Source organism: Salvelinus sp. IW2-2015, linkage group LG16, assembly GCF_002910315.2.
Source record: "Salvelinus sp. IW2-2015 linkage group LG16, ASM291031v2, whole genome shotgun sequence".
Lineage (NCBI taxonomy): Eukaryota > Metazoa > Chordata > Actinopteri > Salmoniformes > Salmonidae > Salvelinus > Salvelinus sp. IW2-2015.
The window spans coordinates 7,253,644-7,275,375 of record NC_036856.1 but is presented as its reverse complement, the minus strand read 5'-3'; the positions used below and the strand labels follow the sequence as shown (position 1 = coordinate 7,275,375).

At 41.7% G+C, this 21,732-nt stretch overlaps 1 protein-coding gene across 1 annotated transcript in view; it reads right to left on the bottom strand.

The window, feature by feature from the left end:
• LOC111975913 (rab GTPase-activating protein 1-like) overlaps positions 1–21,732 on the bottom strand; it is a 179,181-nt gene that overhangs the window by 146,078 nt on the left and 11,371 nt on the right. Inside the window, 4 exon segments of the mRNA XM_070447710.1 lie at positions 4,427–4,537; positions 4,719–4,879; positions 9,385–9,559; positions 12,382–12,589. Of these exon segments, the coding sequence (XP_070303811.1) occupies positions 4,427–4,537; positions 4,719–4,879; positions 9,385–9,559; positions 12,382–12,589 (655 nt within the window).

The following is a 21,732-nucleotide window of genomic DNA, read 5'->3' as shown; positions in this document are numbered from 1 at the left end:
TTCCCACTTGGACAAAAGGAACACCTATGTGAGAATGCTGTTCATAGACTACAGCTCAGCGTTCAACACCCTGGGATTCAACAGCTCCCTCTGCTACTTGATCCTGGACTTCCTGACAGGCCGCCCACAGGTGGTGAGGGTAGGCAATGACACATCTGCCACGCTGACCCTCAACACGGGCGCCCCTCATGGGAGCGTGRCTAGTCCCCTCCTGTACTCCCTGTTCACCCACGACTGCATGGCCGTGCACGACTCCAACACCATCATTACGTTTCACGAAGATGATGAGACAGCCTACAGGGAGGTCGTCAGAGACCTGGCAGTGTGGTGCCAGGATAGGAACCTCTCCCTCAACGTCAGCAAGACAAAGGAGCTGATCGTGGACTACAGGAAACGGAGGGCCGAGCACGCCTCCAGCCACGTCGACAGGGCCATAGTAGAGCAGGTCGAGAGCTTCAAGTTACTTGGTGTCCACATCACTAAGGAGTTATCATGGTCCATACACACCAACACATACGTGAAGAGGACACAACAACGCCTCTTCCCCCTCAGGAGGCTGAAAAGATTTGTCATGGGCCCTCAGAACCTCAGGAAGTTCTYCAGCTACACCATTGAGCGCATCATGACTGGCTGCACCACCCGCTTGGTAAGGCATCTGCTTGGCATCCGACGCAAGGCACTACACAGGGTAGTGCGTACGGCCCAGTACATCACTGCAATCCAGGACCTCTATACCAGGCGGTGTCAGAGGAAGGCCCGAAAAATTTTCAAACACTCCAGCCACCCAAGTCAGACTAGACTGTTCTCTCAGCTACCACATGGCAAGCCATACTGATGCACTAAGTCTGGAACCAACAGGACCCCGAACAGCTTCTACCCCCAAGCCATAGGACTGCTAAATAGTTAGTCAGTAGCTATTGATTAACTTCTTATGGCTGGGGGCAGTATTGAGTAGCTTGGATGAATAAGGTGCCCAGAGTAAACTGCCTGCTACTCAGACCCAGAAGCTAAGATATGCATATTAGTAGATTTGGATAGAAAACAATCTGACGTTTCTAAAACTGTTTGAATGATGTCTGTGGGTATAACAGAACTCATATGGCAGGCAAAAACATGAGAAAAAATCAAACCAGGAAGTGGGAAATCTGAGGTTTGTAGGTTTTCAAGTCTTTGCCTATCCAATATACAGTGTCTATGGGGTCATATTGCACTTCCTACGGCGTCCACTAGATGTCAACAGTCTTTAGAACCTTGTTTCAGGCTTCTACTGTGAAGGGGGAGAGAATAAGAGCTGACTGACTAAGAGGTCTGGCAGAATACCATGAGCTCAGTCAGGTGCGCGCCCGTGAGAGGTAGCTGCATTCCTTTTCCTTTCTAAAGACAAAGGAATTCTCCGGTTTAAACATTATTGAAGATTTATGATAAAAACATCCTAAAGATTGATTCTATATATCGTTTGARATGTTTCTACGAACTGTAATGGAACTTTTTGACTTTTCGTCTGGCCTGCGCTTCGTGAATTTGGATTTGTGAACTAAAKGCGCGAACAAAAAGGAGGTATTTGGACATAAATTATGGACTTTATCGAACAAACATTTATTGTGGAACTGGGATTCCTGGGAGTGCATTCTGATGAAGATCATCAAAGGTAAGTGAATATTTATAATGCTATTTCTGACTTCTGTTGACTCCACAACATGGCGGGTATCTGTATGGCTTGTTTTGGTCTCTGAGCGCTGTACTCAGATTATTGCATGGTGTGCATTTCCGTAAAGCTTTATTTAAATCTGACACAGCGGTTGCATTAAGGAGAAGTATATCTATAATTCCATGCATAACACTTGTATCTTTTATCAATGTTTATTATGAGTATTTCTTTAAATTGATGTGGCTCTCTGCAAAATCACCGGATGTTTTGGAAGCAAAACATTACTGAACATAACGCACCAATGTAAACTGAGATTTTTGGACATAAATATGAACTTTATCGAACAAAACATAACATGAAGTRCTATGAGTGTCATCTGATAAAGATCATCAAAGGTTAGTGATTAATTTTCTCTATTTCTGCTTTTTGTGACTCCTCTCTTTGGCTGGAAAAATGGCTGTGTTTTTCTGTGACTAGGTGCTGACCTAACATAATTGCAATGGTATGCTTTCGTCGTAAAGCCTTTTTGAAATCGGACACTGTGGTGGGATAACAACAAGTTTATCTTTAAAATGGTGTATAATACTTGTATGTTTGAGTACGGTAATTATAATTATGAGATATCTGTTGTTTGAATATGGCGCCCTGCACTTTCACTGGCTGTTGTCATATCGATCCCGTTAACGGGATTTCAGCCGTAAGAAGTTAACTAACTATCTGCATTTGTCTCATTACATGCACTGCTGTTACTGTTATTTGTCTATCATTTTGCCTAGTCACTRTATTCCTACTTACATGTATACTGAACTAAAATGCAACCATTTCAAAGATTTCCAGTTCATATGAGGTAGTCAGTCAATTGAAATCAACTCATTAGGCTCTAATTGATGGATTTCACATGACTGGGAATACAGAAATGCATCTGTTGGTCACAGATAGTAAAAAAAATATATATATATATATATATATATATAAAAAGGGCCTCAAGATCTAGTTACGGTATTTCTGTGCGTTCAAATTGCCATCGATAAAATTCAATTGTGTTCGTTGTCCATAGCTTATGTCTGCCCATACCATAATCCCACCACCACCATGGGGCACTCTGTTCACAACGTTGACATCCGCAAACCGCTCCCCCACACGATGACATACACGTGGTCTGCGGTTGTGAGGCCAGTTAGACATTCTGCCAAATTCTCTAAAACAACGTTGGAAGCGGCTTATGGTAGTGAAATTAACATCAAATTCTCTGGCAACAGCTCTGGTGGACATTCCTGCAGTCAGCATGCCAACTGCGCACTCTGTGGCATTGTGTTGTGTGACAAAACTGCACATTTTAGAGTGGCCTTTTATTGTCCCTAGCACAAGGTGCACCTGTGTAATGCTCATGCTGTTTAATCAGCCTCCTGATATGCCACACCTGTCAGGTGGATGGATTATCCTGGCAAWGAAATGCTCACTAAAAGGGATGTAAATAAATTTGTGCACAATATTTGAGAGAAATAAGCTTTTTGTGCGTATGGAACATTTCTGGGATCTTTAATTTCAGCTCATGAAACAAACATTTACATATTGCCTTTATATTTTTGTTCAGTGTACATATCTACCTCAATTACCTCGTACCCCTGCACATCGACTTGTGTATAAAGCCAAGTAATCAATTCTCATTGTTAAATTTTTCTACTATTTCTCTTTCTCTCTGCATTACTGGGAAGGGCCCATTAGTAAGCATTCCACGGTTAGTTTTACACGTTCTTTATGAAGCGTGTGACAAATTAAATGTGATTTATAGCAACTGACTTGACATCAACACACACACAAAATTTTTGTTTAGGTAAGCTACTTGGGCAAAACGAGTAGGCAGCATGACACACCGTCACTGCTTAAAGGAGATATGAACATAAAAAAGACGGTTGAAACTAAAAATAAGATGTAAAGCGTCTGCCTGGTCCCGTGTGGCTCAGTTAGTAGAGCACACAACGCCACGYTTGTGGGTTAGATTCCCACGGGGGACCAGTACGAAAATTTACAAAAATGTATGCACTCACTACTGTAAGTCACTCTGGATAAGAACCTCTGCTAAATACAGTGAGAGGTGAATGTGAGTTTTTTTATGATTTGTAATACATTAGCAAAAATGTCTAAAAAACTGTTTTTACTTTGTCATTATMGGGTATTGTGTGTAGATTGAGGAGGGGAAAAAAGCAATTTAATCCATTTCAGAATAAGGCTGTAATGTAACAAAATGTGGAAAAAGTCAAGGGGTCTGAATACTTTACAAATGAACTGTAACTAAGTCATTAAATGCCTTTCAGAAGACACAAAACAGACCGAACAGTAACAGCTTCCTTCATGTCAATCAAGAAAGCTAAACTGCTGCAGTCTAAAACTGTAAACATACTCACATCACAATGACTTTATCCTAGACTAGCATAGGGTGAAATGAATACACTCGCTCTTCCGGTTCTTCGCTGCTCAATTCTCGAATGACTATGTGTTTGCTGATCTTATCTTCATTGTTTCATTTCCAATGACTCAGCATGAAAAAGACATTCAAGCTAAAATCACACCCCCAAAAATGTTGGGCCTATTGTATAATATTTCCTTAAGTCAAGCTTTACCACGGTCTCCCTCTTGTACTTACCAATATGACCCAGAGGGGTTGTGTGTTCTTGTGCATAACAAGAACAGCATGCTACAGTATAGGACAGTGGTGCTGTCTAGTGTATGCAGCTCAGAAGGCCTTACAGAAGGATCAAGGAGGCAGCAGCCCCTCACCTCTCAATGCCCAGCTCTTGGTTGCTCATCTGCTGGACCGTGACCACCACCTTCTTCTGCACGCCCTGCCGCAGCTTGAAGTAGAACTTGTCCCGGTCCTTGGGAACTGGGCTGAGGAGAGGAGAATGGGGGCAGATGAAGTAGGACAGACACAAAAAGTAAGTTGTTGGCTTAAAGGTCTGTTAAAGTGAGTGAATGAGTGAGTGAGTGAGAGAGTGTGAGTGAGTGCTTTCACCCCATAGCATGCATAAGTGAGTGTGTGTGTAAGCGTGTTTAGTGGCTTCATGCTGACCTATAGTTTCCCTTGCTGTCGTCCTCCCGCACCTCCAGTGAGACTGTGAAGCTGAAGAGGTCACTGTCGGGGGAGAGGGGCAGGGCCGAGTCCCTCACGTCAGGGGCTGGCTTGGAGGAGCGGCGGAACGCTGTGGAGAAACTGTACAGTATCCGGCTCACCTGTAGGAAGAGAGGGAGAGGAGGGGAAAAGAGAAAACAGAACTGTACTTTATAGTTCGTTAGAATGGAAGGTTGTCTTTTCACTCAAGCTCTTCACTCACACTCTAGTCTTATAGCACCGTACCCTGGCTATCTACCAGTACTTTAAAGGCTGGTAGAAAGACAGACGATTGATCCTTGATTCATTCAAATAAAATCAAGTGTATGGTAGATCAGCTTTAATATTGCAGATTGTATGTTCTATCAATTTCAATTGATTGTATCATTTCTAATCCCCCTTGATTATTAATTATCGTTTTTTTTATTCCTTCTATACTTTTCCCCCTACCCTACTTGAAGTAAACTAACCGACAACAATACTTATACTTACATCTACAGTATTTCGCTCACATCTACGGTACCTGTAGTTAAATAATTATACATATTGCCTCTGTCTTCAAGTGCTGGAATTTCACCCACAGCGGCCAACGCACCATTCACTCTTAACTCCAACCCTCCGATGTCCACAGTTTAACCAATCTTTCCCAGCATAAATGCCATTTTGCTATTTCCTTCTATGACTAACGGTTTTAAACTATGATTAGTGACACGTTACACCAATATGAGGTATTTCGTGAGTTGAAAACGAAGTAGCTAGCCTACTTGTCAAATGAGGCCACAAAGTTGCTGTTCCTTGATTAAATAAATACAATGTAACGTGAGAACTACTGCAACTCCATCGTGAAAGGTTCTCATGGGTTGGCTGATTTGAAATCAAAMCCGTTATTTGCCAGTACTAGACAGAAAACGAATTAGTTAGCTAGTTTATAAACCAAGCTAGCTAGCGTACAATATTATTTATTATTGTCATTACTGAACGTTATTTAGCCGTTTTTTGTTTGTCCGCTTGCCACCTGATCATGGCACGTCAAAGAAGTTCACATTTCTCCACTTATGAAAAAAAAACGATTGTCGGAGCTGATGGAGGAATTTAGTAATGGTACTGGAGGATAACGAGACAGACAACACGACGGTCAAAAGGCAGGAAGACACCTGGGCCATTTTATGCGACAAATGTAATGGATCAACACGGATTAAAGAGAYGAGGGACTCAAATCGGATGAATGCGTGCTGGAATTTTTTTAAAGCGAAAGCCAAAAAGGATGAGGCAGAGGAGAGGCAGGGGCTATTTCAGACCGGAGCTGGCGGGGGGCCTCTGTCCAAGGGAATTGATCCTATCACCCAGAAGATATACAAGATGATTCCTCAGCAGTTTGCTCCTCTCCATAACCCCTATGACGACGACGGACAACTTGACCCACCAATATTTAATAAACATAAATAACTGGTAAATATCAATACCTATAATGCACGTTAAAACAAAGGTTAATGCTACTTCACTACAATGTTACTGTTATCAGGCCTGTTACAGCATGTTGTATAACATCATTCGTACCAAGGCTGGGCATATCATGAACTACAAAAAGAAAAGGATCACCAAGGCACTCTTCATATAATTAATTAAAATGCCTTGATTTGTATGGCATGTTCAATAGAAACAAAGTTAAAAAATCCGACGCGTTTCGGCTGCATGGCCTTCGTCAGGGAGTACAAAGAAATAATACAATGTCCTCTTTTGAACAGCTTTTTCGATTAGCCCTAATTTGAAGAGGGAGTGATTACAAAATTGATTGGACACACCTAGTAAGCAATACTATACACATTAAAAAGTGAAATACTGTAGCTATGTTATCAAAAAAATCAACTCCAAGCTAGAAGTATCAGAATGCCTAGAAAGGATCTAGGCGTTCTGATACTTCTAGCTTGGAGTTGAATTTTCACAATTTACTATTGTGTACCTTAGTAGCGCTTCCCTTCCTCCTCTTTCTATCATGAACTCCAATTCAATTGTTGTACAACATGGGCACGAGTTAATTATGATAACACTCAAAAGGATTCAACCGGTCTCTAATTATTCTCTGAGGAACTTGTTTTGGTCTCTCCACAGTAGATATGCTGCCATTCTATCAGTTAAACCACCCCAAGTGGTAGTTTAGAATTAATCTAAATTTATGGGTGGGTTGCACCAACATGGATTAACTCTTAAACTGGGTTAAATCAAGGTTTATCTATTCATCTTGTTGCACCAAATGTTAAACCTAGTTTAATTAAATCCTTCCTCTAATCTAAATTTAGTTTTCACTTCAAACCTAGATTAATTTTAAGCCTGTTGCTCAATGAATAAAAAATAAAAAATAAAATAAAAACTTAAGATTGTGGAGATTAATTCTAAACTGCCACTTGAGGTAGTTTAACTGAAAAAATGGCAGCATATCTACTGTGGAGAGTTCCTCAGAGAATAATTAGAGACAAGTTTAATCCTGTTGAGTTTTATGATTAACTCATTATTAGTAGGCTATTTATGTGCCCATTTTGTACAACAATTGAATTGGAGTTCATGATGATGTTATACAACATGCTGTAACAGGCCTGATAACAGTAYCATTGTAGTGAAGTAGCATTAACCTTTGTTTTAACGTGCATTATAAATATTGATATTTACCAGTTATTTATGTTTACTAAATATTGGTGGGTCAAGTTGTCCGTCGTCGTCATAGGGGTTATGGAGAGGAGCAAACTGGTGAGGAATCATCTTGTATATCTTCTGGGTGATAGGATCAATTCCCTTGGACAGAGGCCCCCCGCCAGCTCCGGTCTGAAATAGCCCCCGCCTCTCCTCTGCCTCATCCTTTTTGGCTTTCGCTTTTAAAAAATTACAGCACGCTTTCATCCCATTTTGATCCCTCTTCTCTTGAATCCGTGTTGATCCATTAGTCGCATAAAATGGCCCAGGTGTCTTCCTGCCTTTTGACAGTCGTGTTGTCTGTCTCGATATCCTCCAGTACATTACTAAATTCCTCCATCAGCTCCGACAATCGTTTTTTTTCACAAGTGGAGAAATGTGAACTTCTTTGATGTGCCATGATCAGGTGGCAAGCGGACAAACAAAAAACAGCTAAATAACYTTAAGTAATGACAACAATAATAATATTGTACGCTAGCTAGCTTGGTTTATAAACTAGCTAGCTACAGTAGCTAACTAATTRGTTTTCTGTCTAGTACTGGCAAATAACGGATTTTATTTCAAATCTGCCAACCCATGAGAACCTTTCATGATGGAGTTGCAGTAGTTCTCACGTTACATTGTATTTATTTAATCAAGGAACAGCAACTTCGTGGCTTCAATTGTCAAGTAGGCTAGCTACTTCGTTTTCAACTCACGAAACATGTCACTAATCGTAGTTTAAAACCGTTCATTTTAAATCTGGATAAGTAAATTTATGATTAAGTGGTGCAACATCTGATTAATTATTAACCCAGCTTTACAAAACCTAGACTGGCGCTAATCCTAGTTTAATTTAAACCATGGTGGTGCAACCCACCATATATTAAAAAATAATAATAATAATAATTGAACAACAGGCTTAAAATGTATCTAGATTTAAAGTGAAAACTAAACTTAGATTAGAGGAAGGATTTAATTGAACTAGGATTAATTTAAAACTAGGTAAAAAATTTGGTACAACAAAATTAATAGATAAACCTTGATTTAACCCAGTTTAAGAGTTAATCCATGTTGGTGCAACCCACCCTATGTTTTACGAGGGTCCTGAACCTCCCTATTTGTAACACTTCTACTGATATTGCCCTAAAAAAACTTTACCCAAGAGTATAATGATATTTCCCATTGACTGATCGTGGTTTTTCAGATCACCTAAGTTTGACCTATTTTTTCCCCCACTTTTGGCACAATAGAAACGGATACCAGAAAATAATCAATCCCATTAGCTTGATTAAGTATATTTTACGAGATCCAGGTTTTTAAGCCTCCAAATATTAGTCAATTCCAACGTGTCCATAGTATTCGTTATTTCTGAGCGCCAGACAGTGATAGTTGGTAGTATGATTGCCGTCACGGTCCACTGACATACTTAAAACTGTATTGTAGTCCTGTACCATTCTAATAGAGTTATTTGTATCTTGGGAGACTCATTTGATTATTCTAAATGTTTTCAAAGAAGTTTGCATCGTCATTATAGATTTATGACCCATCGTTGGATATTTTCTTCATCTGCATTAGACAGTGTCTCATTGCCAGTGAATTTCTGTTAGTAGTGTCTCCAAACTCACTAGTCGAGTCGTCAGCTACTTGGTCCATGGTCGCSTTGTTTCACTGTGTTTATCGCGGTGTTTGTTTGTCTTTATTTCTCGATCTAGTATTTGCCATAACATGTAGTTGCATACATAATGTTTCAGTTATTTCTTAACTTTAGAGTCGAGTMCTTTCCTTATTAAGAGGCATATTTTAGTAAAGAAACGGAATGCCAAACGGATCACCTTCACCTGACTACCTCATAGTCGCCATCTTGACTACCTCCAAATCAAGTGTATGTTTACACCATTACTGTATATTGCTCCCTGTGCCAATAATGATTATCCAGACAATAAATAGAATAGTGACTCACAGCTTCCTTGATATGGCAGGAGAAGACGTGGATCTGAAAATCCTCAGAGCTACGGTAGCTCTCAGTGAAGGAGAAGCAGTCGCTCTCCATGGAGCCCTCGCGACCCCGGGAGCAGAACAGCACCTTGTAGATAGGGAAAGAAGCGATCTCCGTGCCCGATGCCTGGTCCACGATCCTGAGGCAGGGGAGACGACTTCAAGTCATTAAGCCTGGCAAATCCTATTGAAATGTGCCTTGCAACAACAAATCGTAACTATAGATCTTAGAAAAAGGATTGTGCTTAATATAGTGACATTACAGGGACATACAATTGGTTGACATTTTGGCAATGATCTGAGTGCTACTGCTTTTCTTTATCTGGGATAGTCCCCACATAAGAATGTTTTTTGAACAATCCAAATCTCTGAGCTCTCCATAAGTGTGTACGGTAGGAGTTAGAAGTTGTTTAGTTAGGCCTAGGCCCCTAAGACTCATACAAGTTGACGTTAGTGTATTATTTATTTTTTTATGTACTTTTTACCCCTTTTTCTCCCCAATTGGTGGTTACAGTCCTGTCCCATGGCTGCAACTCCTGTAAGGACTCGGGAGAAGCGGCGGTCGAGAGCCGGGACAAGGGCATCCCGGCCYGCCAAACCCTCCCCTAACCTGGACGACGCTGGGCCAATTGTGGGCCGCCTTATGGGTCTCGGCCCTGCTGCGACACAGCCTGGGATCGAACCCGGGTCTGTAGTGACGCCTCTAGCATTGCGATGCAATGCCCTAGACCGCTGCGCCACTCAGGAGGCCCGACGTTAAGTGTTTTTAATTCAACTATCTTAGGGCGCATCGACACGCTCCACTAATTTCCTCTGTTGTAATCATTCATGTTATTTCCCACAAACGACGTGTGAGCTTCTCATCTGGCAAACGCAATAAGGGATTTCATAACCACATGGTTCATTATTTAATTTCCTCTTTCTGTAAACCTGAAAGATTACGTTTAGAGAAATATCCATTACTGTACACATTCAAGTTTCTTTTCATAGTTCATGTGGTCATCTATCTTTTTTCCCATGGTTAACTACAGGCTTGTGTGGTGGTTGGGTCCATGTTTAAATATTCCTCAAAATGCTTTAACCAGAGCAGTTGCTCACGTCTAAACGAAACTGCCAGGAAGCGCCTATTCAGTATTTTGCTTCAATTAAGACAATCTGGTTGTAGGTGCAATATTTCAAATGAGTAAAGGTTTGGCCTACTTATTGCATATACTTGGACAGGAGTCATACACACAATAGCAAGTACATGTTCCAAGTAGGCTTGGGCAGTATACTGTATATACCGTACCCCAGGATATTTGGAAAAAGCCACGGATGGGTTTTCAATACCGCCAAAACTATTTTGGGGGGGCCTACCGAGTGGCGCAGCGGTCTAAGGCACTTCATCGCAGTGCTTGAGGCGTCACTACAGCTCTGGTTTGTTCCATGGCTGTGTCACTGACGGCCGTGACCGGAAGACCCATGAGGAGGCAAGCTGACTTCGATCTCCAGTTGTACGGTGTTTCCTCCAACACATTGGTGCTGCTGGCTTCCGGGTTAAACGAGCAGTGTGTCAAGAAGCAGTGCGGCTTGGCAGGGTCGTGTTTCGGAGGACGCATGGCTCTCGACCTTCGCCTCTCCCGAGTCCGTACAGGAGTTGCAGCGATGGGACAAGACTAACTATCAATTGGATATCACAAAATTGTGGGGGGGGGAAATATATATATTAATAAATAGATTTTTTATATATATATATTTGAATATTTGTGGCTACTTAAGTTAATACCTGCAGTCAACTTGTGCAATACGTTAGGAGATTTTTGGGGCTCCCGAGTGGCGCAGCGGTCTAAGGCATTGCATCTCAGTGCAAGAGGCATCACTGCAGTCCCTGGTTCGAATCCAGGCTGCATGATTGGGAGTCCCATAGGGCGGCGCACAATTGGCCCAGCGTTTGGCCGGGGAAGGCAGTCATTGTAAGAAAGAATTTGTTCTTAACAGACTTGGCTAGTTAAATAAAAAGGTTACATTTTTTATTATTTTCCATTATGAAGCTTACCGTAGTTCCTCAGAACAGTGGAGCCAGTCACATGTTTGTTTGTAAATAACACAATGGGAGAAAGCAGGAGCTGGCGAGTCCATAGCGRTCAATATCTGTCGGTGAGTCTCTGTTGTGCAGCGCACATGAGGTGATAAAGTTAAACTTGTTTGCAATTCACTACTAAATGTTTGCCCTCAGATATCTTATAATGGCTTTCTGCTAGCAGTCAAAAAGCTCTGGAAGAGTTCTGTACAGTTGCCTTTTTTTCAACTGTGCTTCCTACTAGTGTTTTTTCCTCTTTTCTGTTCTTCTCCCCTCCGTTCCAGGAACACAAACTCTTCCTTCAGAAAAGCATGCATCACAACTTTGTTTATTTGCACAATTTCTCTCATTCACTTTTGCTTGTAAATGTCCACACTCACCGAAAATGACATTTGGTAGCTACTAGCCATGTTTGGATTTGCCTGTCTTTGCAATTAGTTGTGTTTGTTTTCGCTCATTAACGTTTCACTATTAGTTGGTGCAAATCTTACTAGCATTCTTGTAATAAGAGGTCTAATAGTCTTTCCTCGCATTTTTAGCGCCCCTTGTGTGCTATGTCGGTAATACCATAAATCCTGGGATGAAAGAAGGACGGTATAACGATATGAAAATCTGGATACCACCCAAGCCTAGTTGCAAGTACATGTTCTTGAAGGCTTTAGTTTAGGTCTATGTTATTTCAGGAGAAATGCCCCAGAACTCAACAAATAGAACACATTCATATATACACTGCAGTGGTGCAGTATATTGGTGCATATATGACTGATCTGACACATGTTGAGCACAAAAGGTGGAACATGACAGAGTTGCTACACTCTACCCACAGTGACCACACACACACACACACACACACACACACACACACACACACACTTCACATAGTATAGTCTCTATATGACTGACCTGACGCAGCCCTCGGGTACATTGGGCACATGGAGGGTGATGGGAATTGGGATGGCACTCTCTGCCCGCAGCGTGGTCATGGCTCTCAGGGCCTCAGGCTCGCTGCGAGGGGCCTTCACCCACGTACAGCCCAGGTAGGACAGCTTACTGAACTGAACACTGTCCTCCTCCTGGACTGGAGGACTGCCCTGCCCTGCGGGAGGACACACTGAGGGGGCAGACAGACAACAGGTCAAATATTAATTATTGATTAGAATGATAGGGTAGACAAGGGTAGCTCTGTGGAATAAATGGGTTGCCTAATCCTAGGTAAATCCTCAGTAAAATGGTACCTGAATTTACAAAATTATTATTTGATGCTATTATAATTTAGCCTTTGATGATAAGAGTAACRTGATGCAAAGTTTAATGCTAAAGTAGTACAGAGGAAAATGGAAATCAAGAGAGGGTGGTCTACAGGGATAGGTGGGATGGGCTGAGAGTGGCTGAGGGCTGGGATTAAAGCTCATGATCTGTCATAGTTATCACCAAAAAAACACTACATATCATGTATACCGGGTATTTCACTTTTATTTTAAATCAGGGATAATACTGAGACCAAGGTGTCTTTTACAGATGAATTACATACAGTGCATTTGGAAAGTATTCAGACCCCTTCCCTTTGTCCACATGTTACATTACAGCCTTATTGAAAAATGTTTTAAATATTTTTTGCCCATCAATCTYCACACAATACCCCATAATGACAATGCAAAAACAGGTTTTTAGAAATGTTTGCAAGTTTAACAATATTTAAAAACAGAAATACCTTATTTACATAAGTATTCAGACCCTTTGCTATGAGACTCAAAATTGAGCTCAGGTGCATCCTGTTTCCATTGATCAGATGTTTCTACACCTTGATTGGAGTCCACTTGTGGTAAATTCAATTGATTAGACATGATTTGGAAAGGCACACACCTGTCTATGTAAGGTCCAACAGTTGACAGTGCATGGCAGAGCAAAAACCAAGCCATGAGGTCGAAGGAATTGTCCGTAGAGCCCCGAGACAGAACTGTGTCGAGGCACAGATGTGGGGAAGGGTACCAAAAACATTACTGCAGCATTGAAGGTCCCCAAGAACACAGTGGCCTCCTTGGAACCACCAAGACTATTCCTAGAGCTGGCCAAACTGAGCAATCGGGGGAGAAGGTGCTTGGTCAGGGAGGTGACCAAGAACCCGATGGTCACTGACAGAGCTCCAGAGTTCCTCTGTGGAGATGGGAGAAACTTCCAGAAGGACAACCATCTCTGCAGCACTCCACTAATCAGGCCTTTATGGTAGGTAGAGTGGTCAGACGGAAGCCACTCCTCAGTAAAAGGCACGAYAGRCTGCATGGAATTTGCCAAAAGGCATCTAAAGGACTCTCAGACCATGAGAAACAAGATTCTGTGGTCTGATGAAACCAAGATTGAACTCTTTGGCCTGAATGCCAAGCGTCACATCTGGAGGAAACCTGGCACCATCCCTACGGTGAAGCATGGTGGTGGCAGCAACATGCTGTGGGGATGTTTTTCCCCATTGGCAGGGACTGGGAGACTAGTCAGGATCGAGAGAATGATTAACGGAGCAAAGTACAGAGAGATCCTACTTCAGAGCGCTCAAGGCATCAGGCTGGGGTGAAGGTTCACCTTCCAACAGGGCAACAACCCTAAGCACACAGCCAAGACAACACAGGAGTGGCTTCGGACAAGTCTCTGAATGTCCTTAACAGGCCCAGCAAGAGCCTGGACTTGAACCCGATCTAATATCTCTGGAGAGACCTGAAAAGAGCTGTGGAGCAACACTCCCCATCCAACCTGACAGAGCTTGAGAGAATGTACAGAGAAGAATGGGAGAAACTCCCCAAATACAGGTGTGCCAAGATTGTAGCATCATATCCAAGAAGACTGTGTGATTTCAATTTTTCAATTTTAATACATTTGCAAAAATGTTGTTTGTTTTTGCTTTGTCATTATAGGGCATTCTGTGCAGGGCAATTTTTTATATCAATTTTAGAATAAGGCTGTAACGTAACAAAATGTGGAAGAGGTCAAGGGGTCTGAATAATTTCCAAATGCATTGTACATGTCAGTACATACACACAACAAGTAGGTCACATGGGGGAGAGGCGTTGTGCCGTGAGGTTTGCTGGTTTGCTGTTCACTTGCTCTATATAAGATGGAAGGGACTTCCATGCACTCATGGCTCTGTATAATACTGTACGTTTCCTTGAACTTGTTCTGGACCTGGGGACTGTGAAAAGACGCCTTGTGGCATGTCTGGTGGGGTAAGTGTGTGTGTGTTAGTGCTGTGTGTAAGATGACAACGCAAACAATTGAATTTCCAACACGTTTCTTATAAAAACATGAAGTGACGCAGTCAGTCTCCTCAACTCTAAACCAAGAGAGACTGGCATGGGTAGTATTAATATTAGCCCTCTGATTACAATGAAGAGCAGGACCAGCTGCAGTTTAATTAGGTTTTTCTTTGCTGCACTTGACCATATGACTTGACAATAATCAAAATAAAACTAGAGCCTGCAGGACTTGCTTTGTGGAGTGATGTGTTTCCCCATATTTACAACCACTGAATATATATGTTTTGACCATGACAGTTTACAATCTAACACCAAGTTATTTAGTCGCCTCAACTTGTTCAACAGCCACAACATTCATTAACAGATTCACCTGGTCTAAAACCTGACTGATGTACATTTAGAATACATTTCAAACATAGGATTCTAATATTTTAGCTAGGCAAGAATGTTTAGAAATAGACCAATAATTATTTAGGTCACAAGAGTCAACACCTTTGTGAAAAGGGGAGTACGTGGGCTGCCTTCCAAACCCTGAGGATAGTACCTGATCTAATTGTCAGGATAAAAATATAGGTTAATGATTCAGCAATCAGGGGGACAGAGAGCTGCAGAAAAAAATGGATCCAGCATATCAGCCCCAGTGGATTTAAGCAAGGCATCTAGCACATCACAGATAGTAAATTGTCGAAATGAAAACAAAAGATTCACTAGAAGTTGATGGGTTAACCGTCGAGAAAAGCTGTTGATTGACTGACCKGGATCAATTAAACCACTGTTTTACTCAAATAAAATGCCTGCCAAGATGAAATGATGATTAAAAGCATAACTTATCCCATTCTTCTCAGTTATGACGCCAGAGTCAGACAGAACTTGCTTAGGCAGGGAAGAAGATGAACTTGTACAGTTCAGTGCATTTACTGTTTTACAACATTTAGAAGGATGACCAAAGATGGAGCTTAAAAAGTAGCTTGATTTAGCTTTCTTAACGAGATATCTGTTTCTCAATTGTCTACAATATTTGGGGACCCTATTAGATTGAATTGAATAAAAGTCTGGTATGAGAATGGTAGCCCCTATCTGCAAAAGCAGTGTGTCTGCAGAAAGTTTAGTATCTTGGCTATTGATCTGTGCCTTAAAATCTTTAGTGTGACTTACTAGCATATATGGGCAAACGAATGTATAAGGGCAGGCCGAGCCAATGACCTKATTTCAAGATGGCTGCTACCTACATTCCGGTTAGCGTTGTGAAGCATAAACAAAATAAACACGGAATACGTTGATACACACCAAAAGCCGGGACTCCACAGCTCATGAGCATGTTAATTTGTCTGCCTGTGACCTACCGTTATTGACCACCAGCCCAGAGAGTCAAAATGTTTATTTTACACAACATGTAGGGACACTAGGGAAGTAACCACTCACCACTCATCATGAGGCATTCAACAACAACCATGTCTCAAGGAGGGTGAAAAGCCCAATTCCTGTTTCTGTGAAGGACTACAATGCAAGCATGTGGAGGTATCGACCTATCTGATGCTTGAGATAGGACCTGGTAGTAGCCTCCACAAGATCAGGAAGTGGTATAAGACTTTTACCACTTTGTGGACATTGCTACAGTAAATCTTGTTTTCATTCTCCACAAGCAGATGGCCAAAGCAAAAGGTCAAACCCCTCTCTCCCAGTTGGCCTTCCAAGAGCAGCTGGTGTTGGATATGGCTGAATTGGGGGCCCAAAGCAACCTCACAACAATCACAAGACCCCCCACTCAACCACTCAAGGTGAGCGCCACTATCCAACACACATGCCAAAAGACAGAAGGAAGAACTGGGGGAGGGGTTGAATGGCATATCTCCTATCTGAAATGSCAGTTTGCTTTTTGCTTCCTGGCAGAGAAGGACTGCTTCAAAGTCTAATCACGACATGCACCAGCTGAGGTGAAAGTGAAATCTAAATAATCTACACCTGGGACGTAAAACCAACACCATTTGTAAATAGTTCAGCTTGTTTCTATTTTTGCACCTTTTTTAGTGAAGGACACGTGTGTAACCAAGTTTGTGTTTGATAAGACATTTTTGTATGCACGCACGCGCATACACGCGCGCACACACATACACACTTTTTGGGATCACTTAGAAATGTCCTTGTTTTTGAAAGAAAAGCACATTTTTTGTCTATTAAAAGAACATCAAATTGATCAGAAATATAGTGCAAAACACCAGTCTCAACGTCAACAGTGAAGAGGTGACTCCGGGACTTCTAGGCAGAGTTGCAAAGAAAAAGCCAAATCTCAGACTTGCCAATAAAAAWAAAWAWATATTAAGATGGGCAAAAGAAAACAGACACTGGACAGAGGAACTCTGCCTCGAAGGCCAGCATCCGGAATTGCCTCTTCACTGATGARGTTGAGACTGGTGTTTTGCGGGTACTATTTAATGAAGCTGCCAGTTGACGACTTGTGAGGAGTCTGTTTCTCAAACTCGACGCTCTAATGTACTTGTCCTCTTGCTCAGTTGTGCACCGGGGCCTCCCACTCCTTTCTATTCTGGTTAGAGCCAGTTTGCGCTGTTCTGTGAAGGGAGTAGTACACAGCGTTGTACGAGATCTTCAGTTTCTTGGCAATTTCTCGCATGGAATAGCCTTCATTTCTCAGATCAAGAATAGACTGACGAGTTTCAGAAGAAAGTCCTAAGTTCCTGGACATTTTGAGCCTGTAATTGAACCCACAAATGCTGATGCTCCAGATACTCAACTAGTCTAAAGGCCAGTTTTATTGCTTCTTTAAATCAGTACAACAGTTTTCAGCTGTGCTAACATAATTGCAAAAGGATTTTCTAATGATCAATTAGCCTTTTAAAATGATAAACTTGGACTAGCTAACACAACATGCCATTGGAAGACAGGAGTGATGGTTGCTGATAATGGGCCTCTGTACACCTATGTAGATATTGCATTAAAAAAAAAATCTGCTGTTCCCAGCTAGAAGTCATTTCCAACATTAACAATGTCTACACTGTACTTCTGATCAATTTGATGTTATTTTAACAAGGACATTTCTAAGTGACCCCCAAACTTTTGAACGGTAGTGTATGTATGTATGTATGTATGTATGTATGTATGTATGTATGTATGTATTTATGGCTTTTATGTTTTTTGTAAACAGGGAACCAATACATTGGATATGCCTAGGCAAAACGTCCAAGCACTTTGGAGAGTTTGAAAAAACACATGGATATCCCCTGTCTGTCCCCCGACACCACCACAATGTTTTGAGAGAAGTTGGTGTTGTAGAAACATATTTTATTTTGTGAACAATATCTTTTAGGCACATCCAGTGTGCAAAAACAGTGCAATTACCACATTCTGACAAACGACACTTGAATGTACCCTGGATTTTTTATTTTACCTTTATTTAACTAGGCAAGTCAGTTAAGAACAAATTCTTAATTTACAATGACGGCCCAGGAACAGTGGGTTAACTGCCTTGTTCAGGGACAGAACGACAGATTTTTACCTTGTCAGCTCGGGATTCAATCTAGCAACCTTTTAGTTACAGGCCCAATGCTCTAACCATGGGCTACCTACCCCATAACACCACCACAATGTTTTAGTAAGGTTGATATGGTAGAAATTGTGTTTTTAAACTTATGTAATAGCACTGGAATTATCTAATTTGCAGACATATGCCACTTTGGAGAGGTTTAGGGACACTTGGCAACATCCCGTGACCCCACCTGACACCACCTACTAAAACATCTGCCCATTTCTAGTTGTTAGGTCTATCAATTCCATTTTTTTTCGTGATATTGTTCACATGTTGTGGAAGCCATCTGATGTGTTTCCAACTCTAGTCATCAATAATTCACTTATATCTGGTCAATGAAAGAGTTATTTTGTGTGTGCTTGACCTTGTGAACTAACTCCTATCCATCTTCGGATCATTTCCTCATAATCTCCCAGATGTCTTTTTTCCAAATACACCAAGTTTTGGCACGTCAGAATCATGTAATTACACATGAATAGCAGTTACTTTTGGGTAGGTCTATTTATGCATAAATCTACATTTAAGAGGTTAAATTGATCTGAGGCCAGGGATAACCAAATCAAATCCCCTAAAATGACAAACTCTGAGGACAGAAAAGGCTTTAAAACAATCAGATGTAACACCAATCGCACCCGCCATGGCAGCAGGGGGGGCAGTAAATCCCAGCAACAAATACATGTGTTAACTGGTTTATGGATACATCTACAACCAGGAGCTCAAATGTCTTGGGAACAGAAATATTTAGAGATTGGAACGCCATGAAATTAGATTTTACATATATGGCCACTCCTCCCCCAATCTGTCACATCTAATATAATGTTTAATGTGTAAGTCAAAAAACTATATTTCTGTTATGTCGTACTGTGTTTAAAAGTACCATGTATGTAAAATGTTAATGTAACAAACAACCGGTGGAAACTAAAACAAAGTACTTTTGTACAGAGGACAAACCACAATGCTAGTCCTCTGTAGCTGAGGAAGCCACTTGTGGAAAGAGGAAGTCATGTCTAACCTGTGCTTTCTCACTCAACAACAGGATGTGAAACAATGAGGACAGAACAGCAGCACCTGGAAGTGCACTGCTGACTTGCACACCACCAGGTTGGACTGAAGAAGAGAAATTGTTCTCAAATAGATAAATACATGACATGCATCTCATGACAATGAAACTGTATTTTGTAGACTGTTGCTGTAGATGGGCTGTGTTTTGGTTAACCAGCCCTGTAACATACAGTACCAGGGCACGTTGACCTCTACTTGTCTGTATGGCCAGTGCAGTACACTATGATACTACTCAGTAACAATTGATGATAGGATGACATTGTGCATCTTTTCTACTGATTTCACCTACTGCACATAAAGCATGTGAAATTATTCTTCAAATCATGTAGATATGATCAAATGTTATTCTACATTGAGGTCACCAGAGCAGCCAGCAAAAGCTTATATACACACACAGTACCAACCAAATTTGGACCGAACTACTCATTCAAGGTTTTTTCCTTTTACCATTTTCTACATTGTAGAATAGTAGTGAAGACAACAAAACTATGAAATAACACATATGGAATCATGTAGTATCCAAATAAGTGTGATCCTTCAAAGTAGCCACCCTTTGCCTTGATGACAGCTTTGCACACTCTTGGCATTCTCTCAACCAGCTTCATGAGGTAGTCACCTGGAATGCATTTCGATTAACAGGTGTGCCTTGTTCATTTGTGGAATTTCTTTCCTTCTTAATGCGTTTGAGACAATCAGTTGTGTGTGACAAGGTAGAGGTGGCATACAGAAGATAGCCTTACTTGGTAAAAGACCAATTCCATATTATGGCAAGAACAGCTCAAATAAGCAAGGAGAAATGACAACCCATCATTACTTTAAGACACGAAGGTCAGTCAATCCGGAACATTTGAAGAACTTTGACATTTCTTCAAGAGCAGTCGCAAAAAACTAATCCAATTTTATTTGTCACGTGCCGAATACAACAGCTGACCTTACAGTGAAATGCTTACTTACAAGCCCTTAACCAGTGTGTAGACCACACTACCTTAGGTGAGCAAAACCTTGAGACTTGCTTAGATATCGTGCACCAGTTGTTTACAAATATGCATAGGCCCCCGCCCGTGTCTTACCAGAGGCTGCTGTTCTATCCTGCCGATAGTGTATAACCCAACAGCTGTATGTTATTAATATCGTCGTTCAGCCACGACTCGGTGAAACATAAGATATTACAGTTTTTAAATGTCCCGTTGGTAGGATATACGTGGTTTCAGTTTGTCCCATTTATTTTCCAGCGATTGAACGTCAGCTAGCAGTACGGAGGGCAAAGGCAGATTAGCCACTCGTCGCCTGATCCTCACAAGTCACCCTGATCTCTTTCTGCGAAATCTCTGTTTCCTTCTCCAGTGAATGACGGGGATGAGGGACTGTTCGGGTGTTTGGAGTATATACTTCCCGTATGACTCATTAAAGAAAAACTCTTTGTCCAATTTGAGGTGAGTAATCGCAGTTCTGATGTCCAGAAGCTCTTTTCGGTCATAACAGACGGTAGCAGCAACATTATGTACAAAACAAGTTACGAAATACGCAGAAAAACAAACAAAATAACATGGTTGGATAAGAGCCAATGAAACGGCAGCCATCCCCTCCGGCTCCATCTTCACAAAAACCATCAATGAGAGCTATGATGAAACTAGCTCTCATGACGACCGCCACAGGAAAGGAAGACCCAGAGTAATATATATATACACTGCTCAAAATAATAAAGGGAACACTTAAACAACACAATGTAACTCCAAGTCAATCACACTTCTGTGAAATCAAACTGTCCACTTAGGAAGCAACACTGATTGACAATCAATTTCACATGCTGTTGTGCAAATGGAATAGACAAAAGGTGGAAATTATAGGCAATTAACAAGACACCCCCAATAAAGAATGGTTCTGCAGGTGGTGACCACAGACCACTTCTCAGTTCCTATGCTTCCTGGCTGATGTTTTGGTCACTTTTGAATGCTGGCGGTGCTTTCACTCTAGTGTAGCATGAGACGGAGTCTACAACCACACAAAGTGCTCAGGTAGTGCAGTTCATCCAGGATGAACATCAATGCGAGCTGTGGCAAAAAGGTTTGCTGTGTCTGTCAGCGTAAGGTCCAGAGCATGGAGGCGCTACCAGGAGACGGGCCAGTACAGCAGGAGACGTGGAGGAGCCGTAGGAGGGCAACAACCCAGCAGCAGGACCGCTACCTCCGCCTTGTGCAAGGAGGTGCACTGCCAGAGCCTGCAAAATGACCTCCAGCAGCCACAAATGTGCATGTGTCAGCAATGGTCTCACAAGGGTCTGAGGATCTCATCTCGGTACCTAATGGCATCAGGCTACCTCTGGCGAGCACATGGAGGGCTGTCGGCCCCACAAAGAAATGCCACCCCACACCATGACTGACCCACCGCCAAACCGGTCATGCTGGAGGA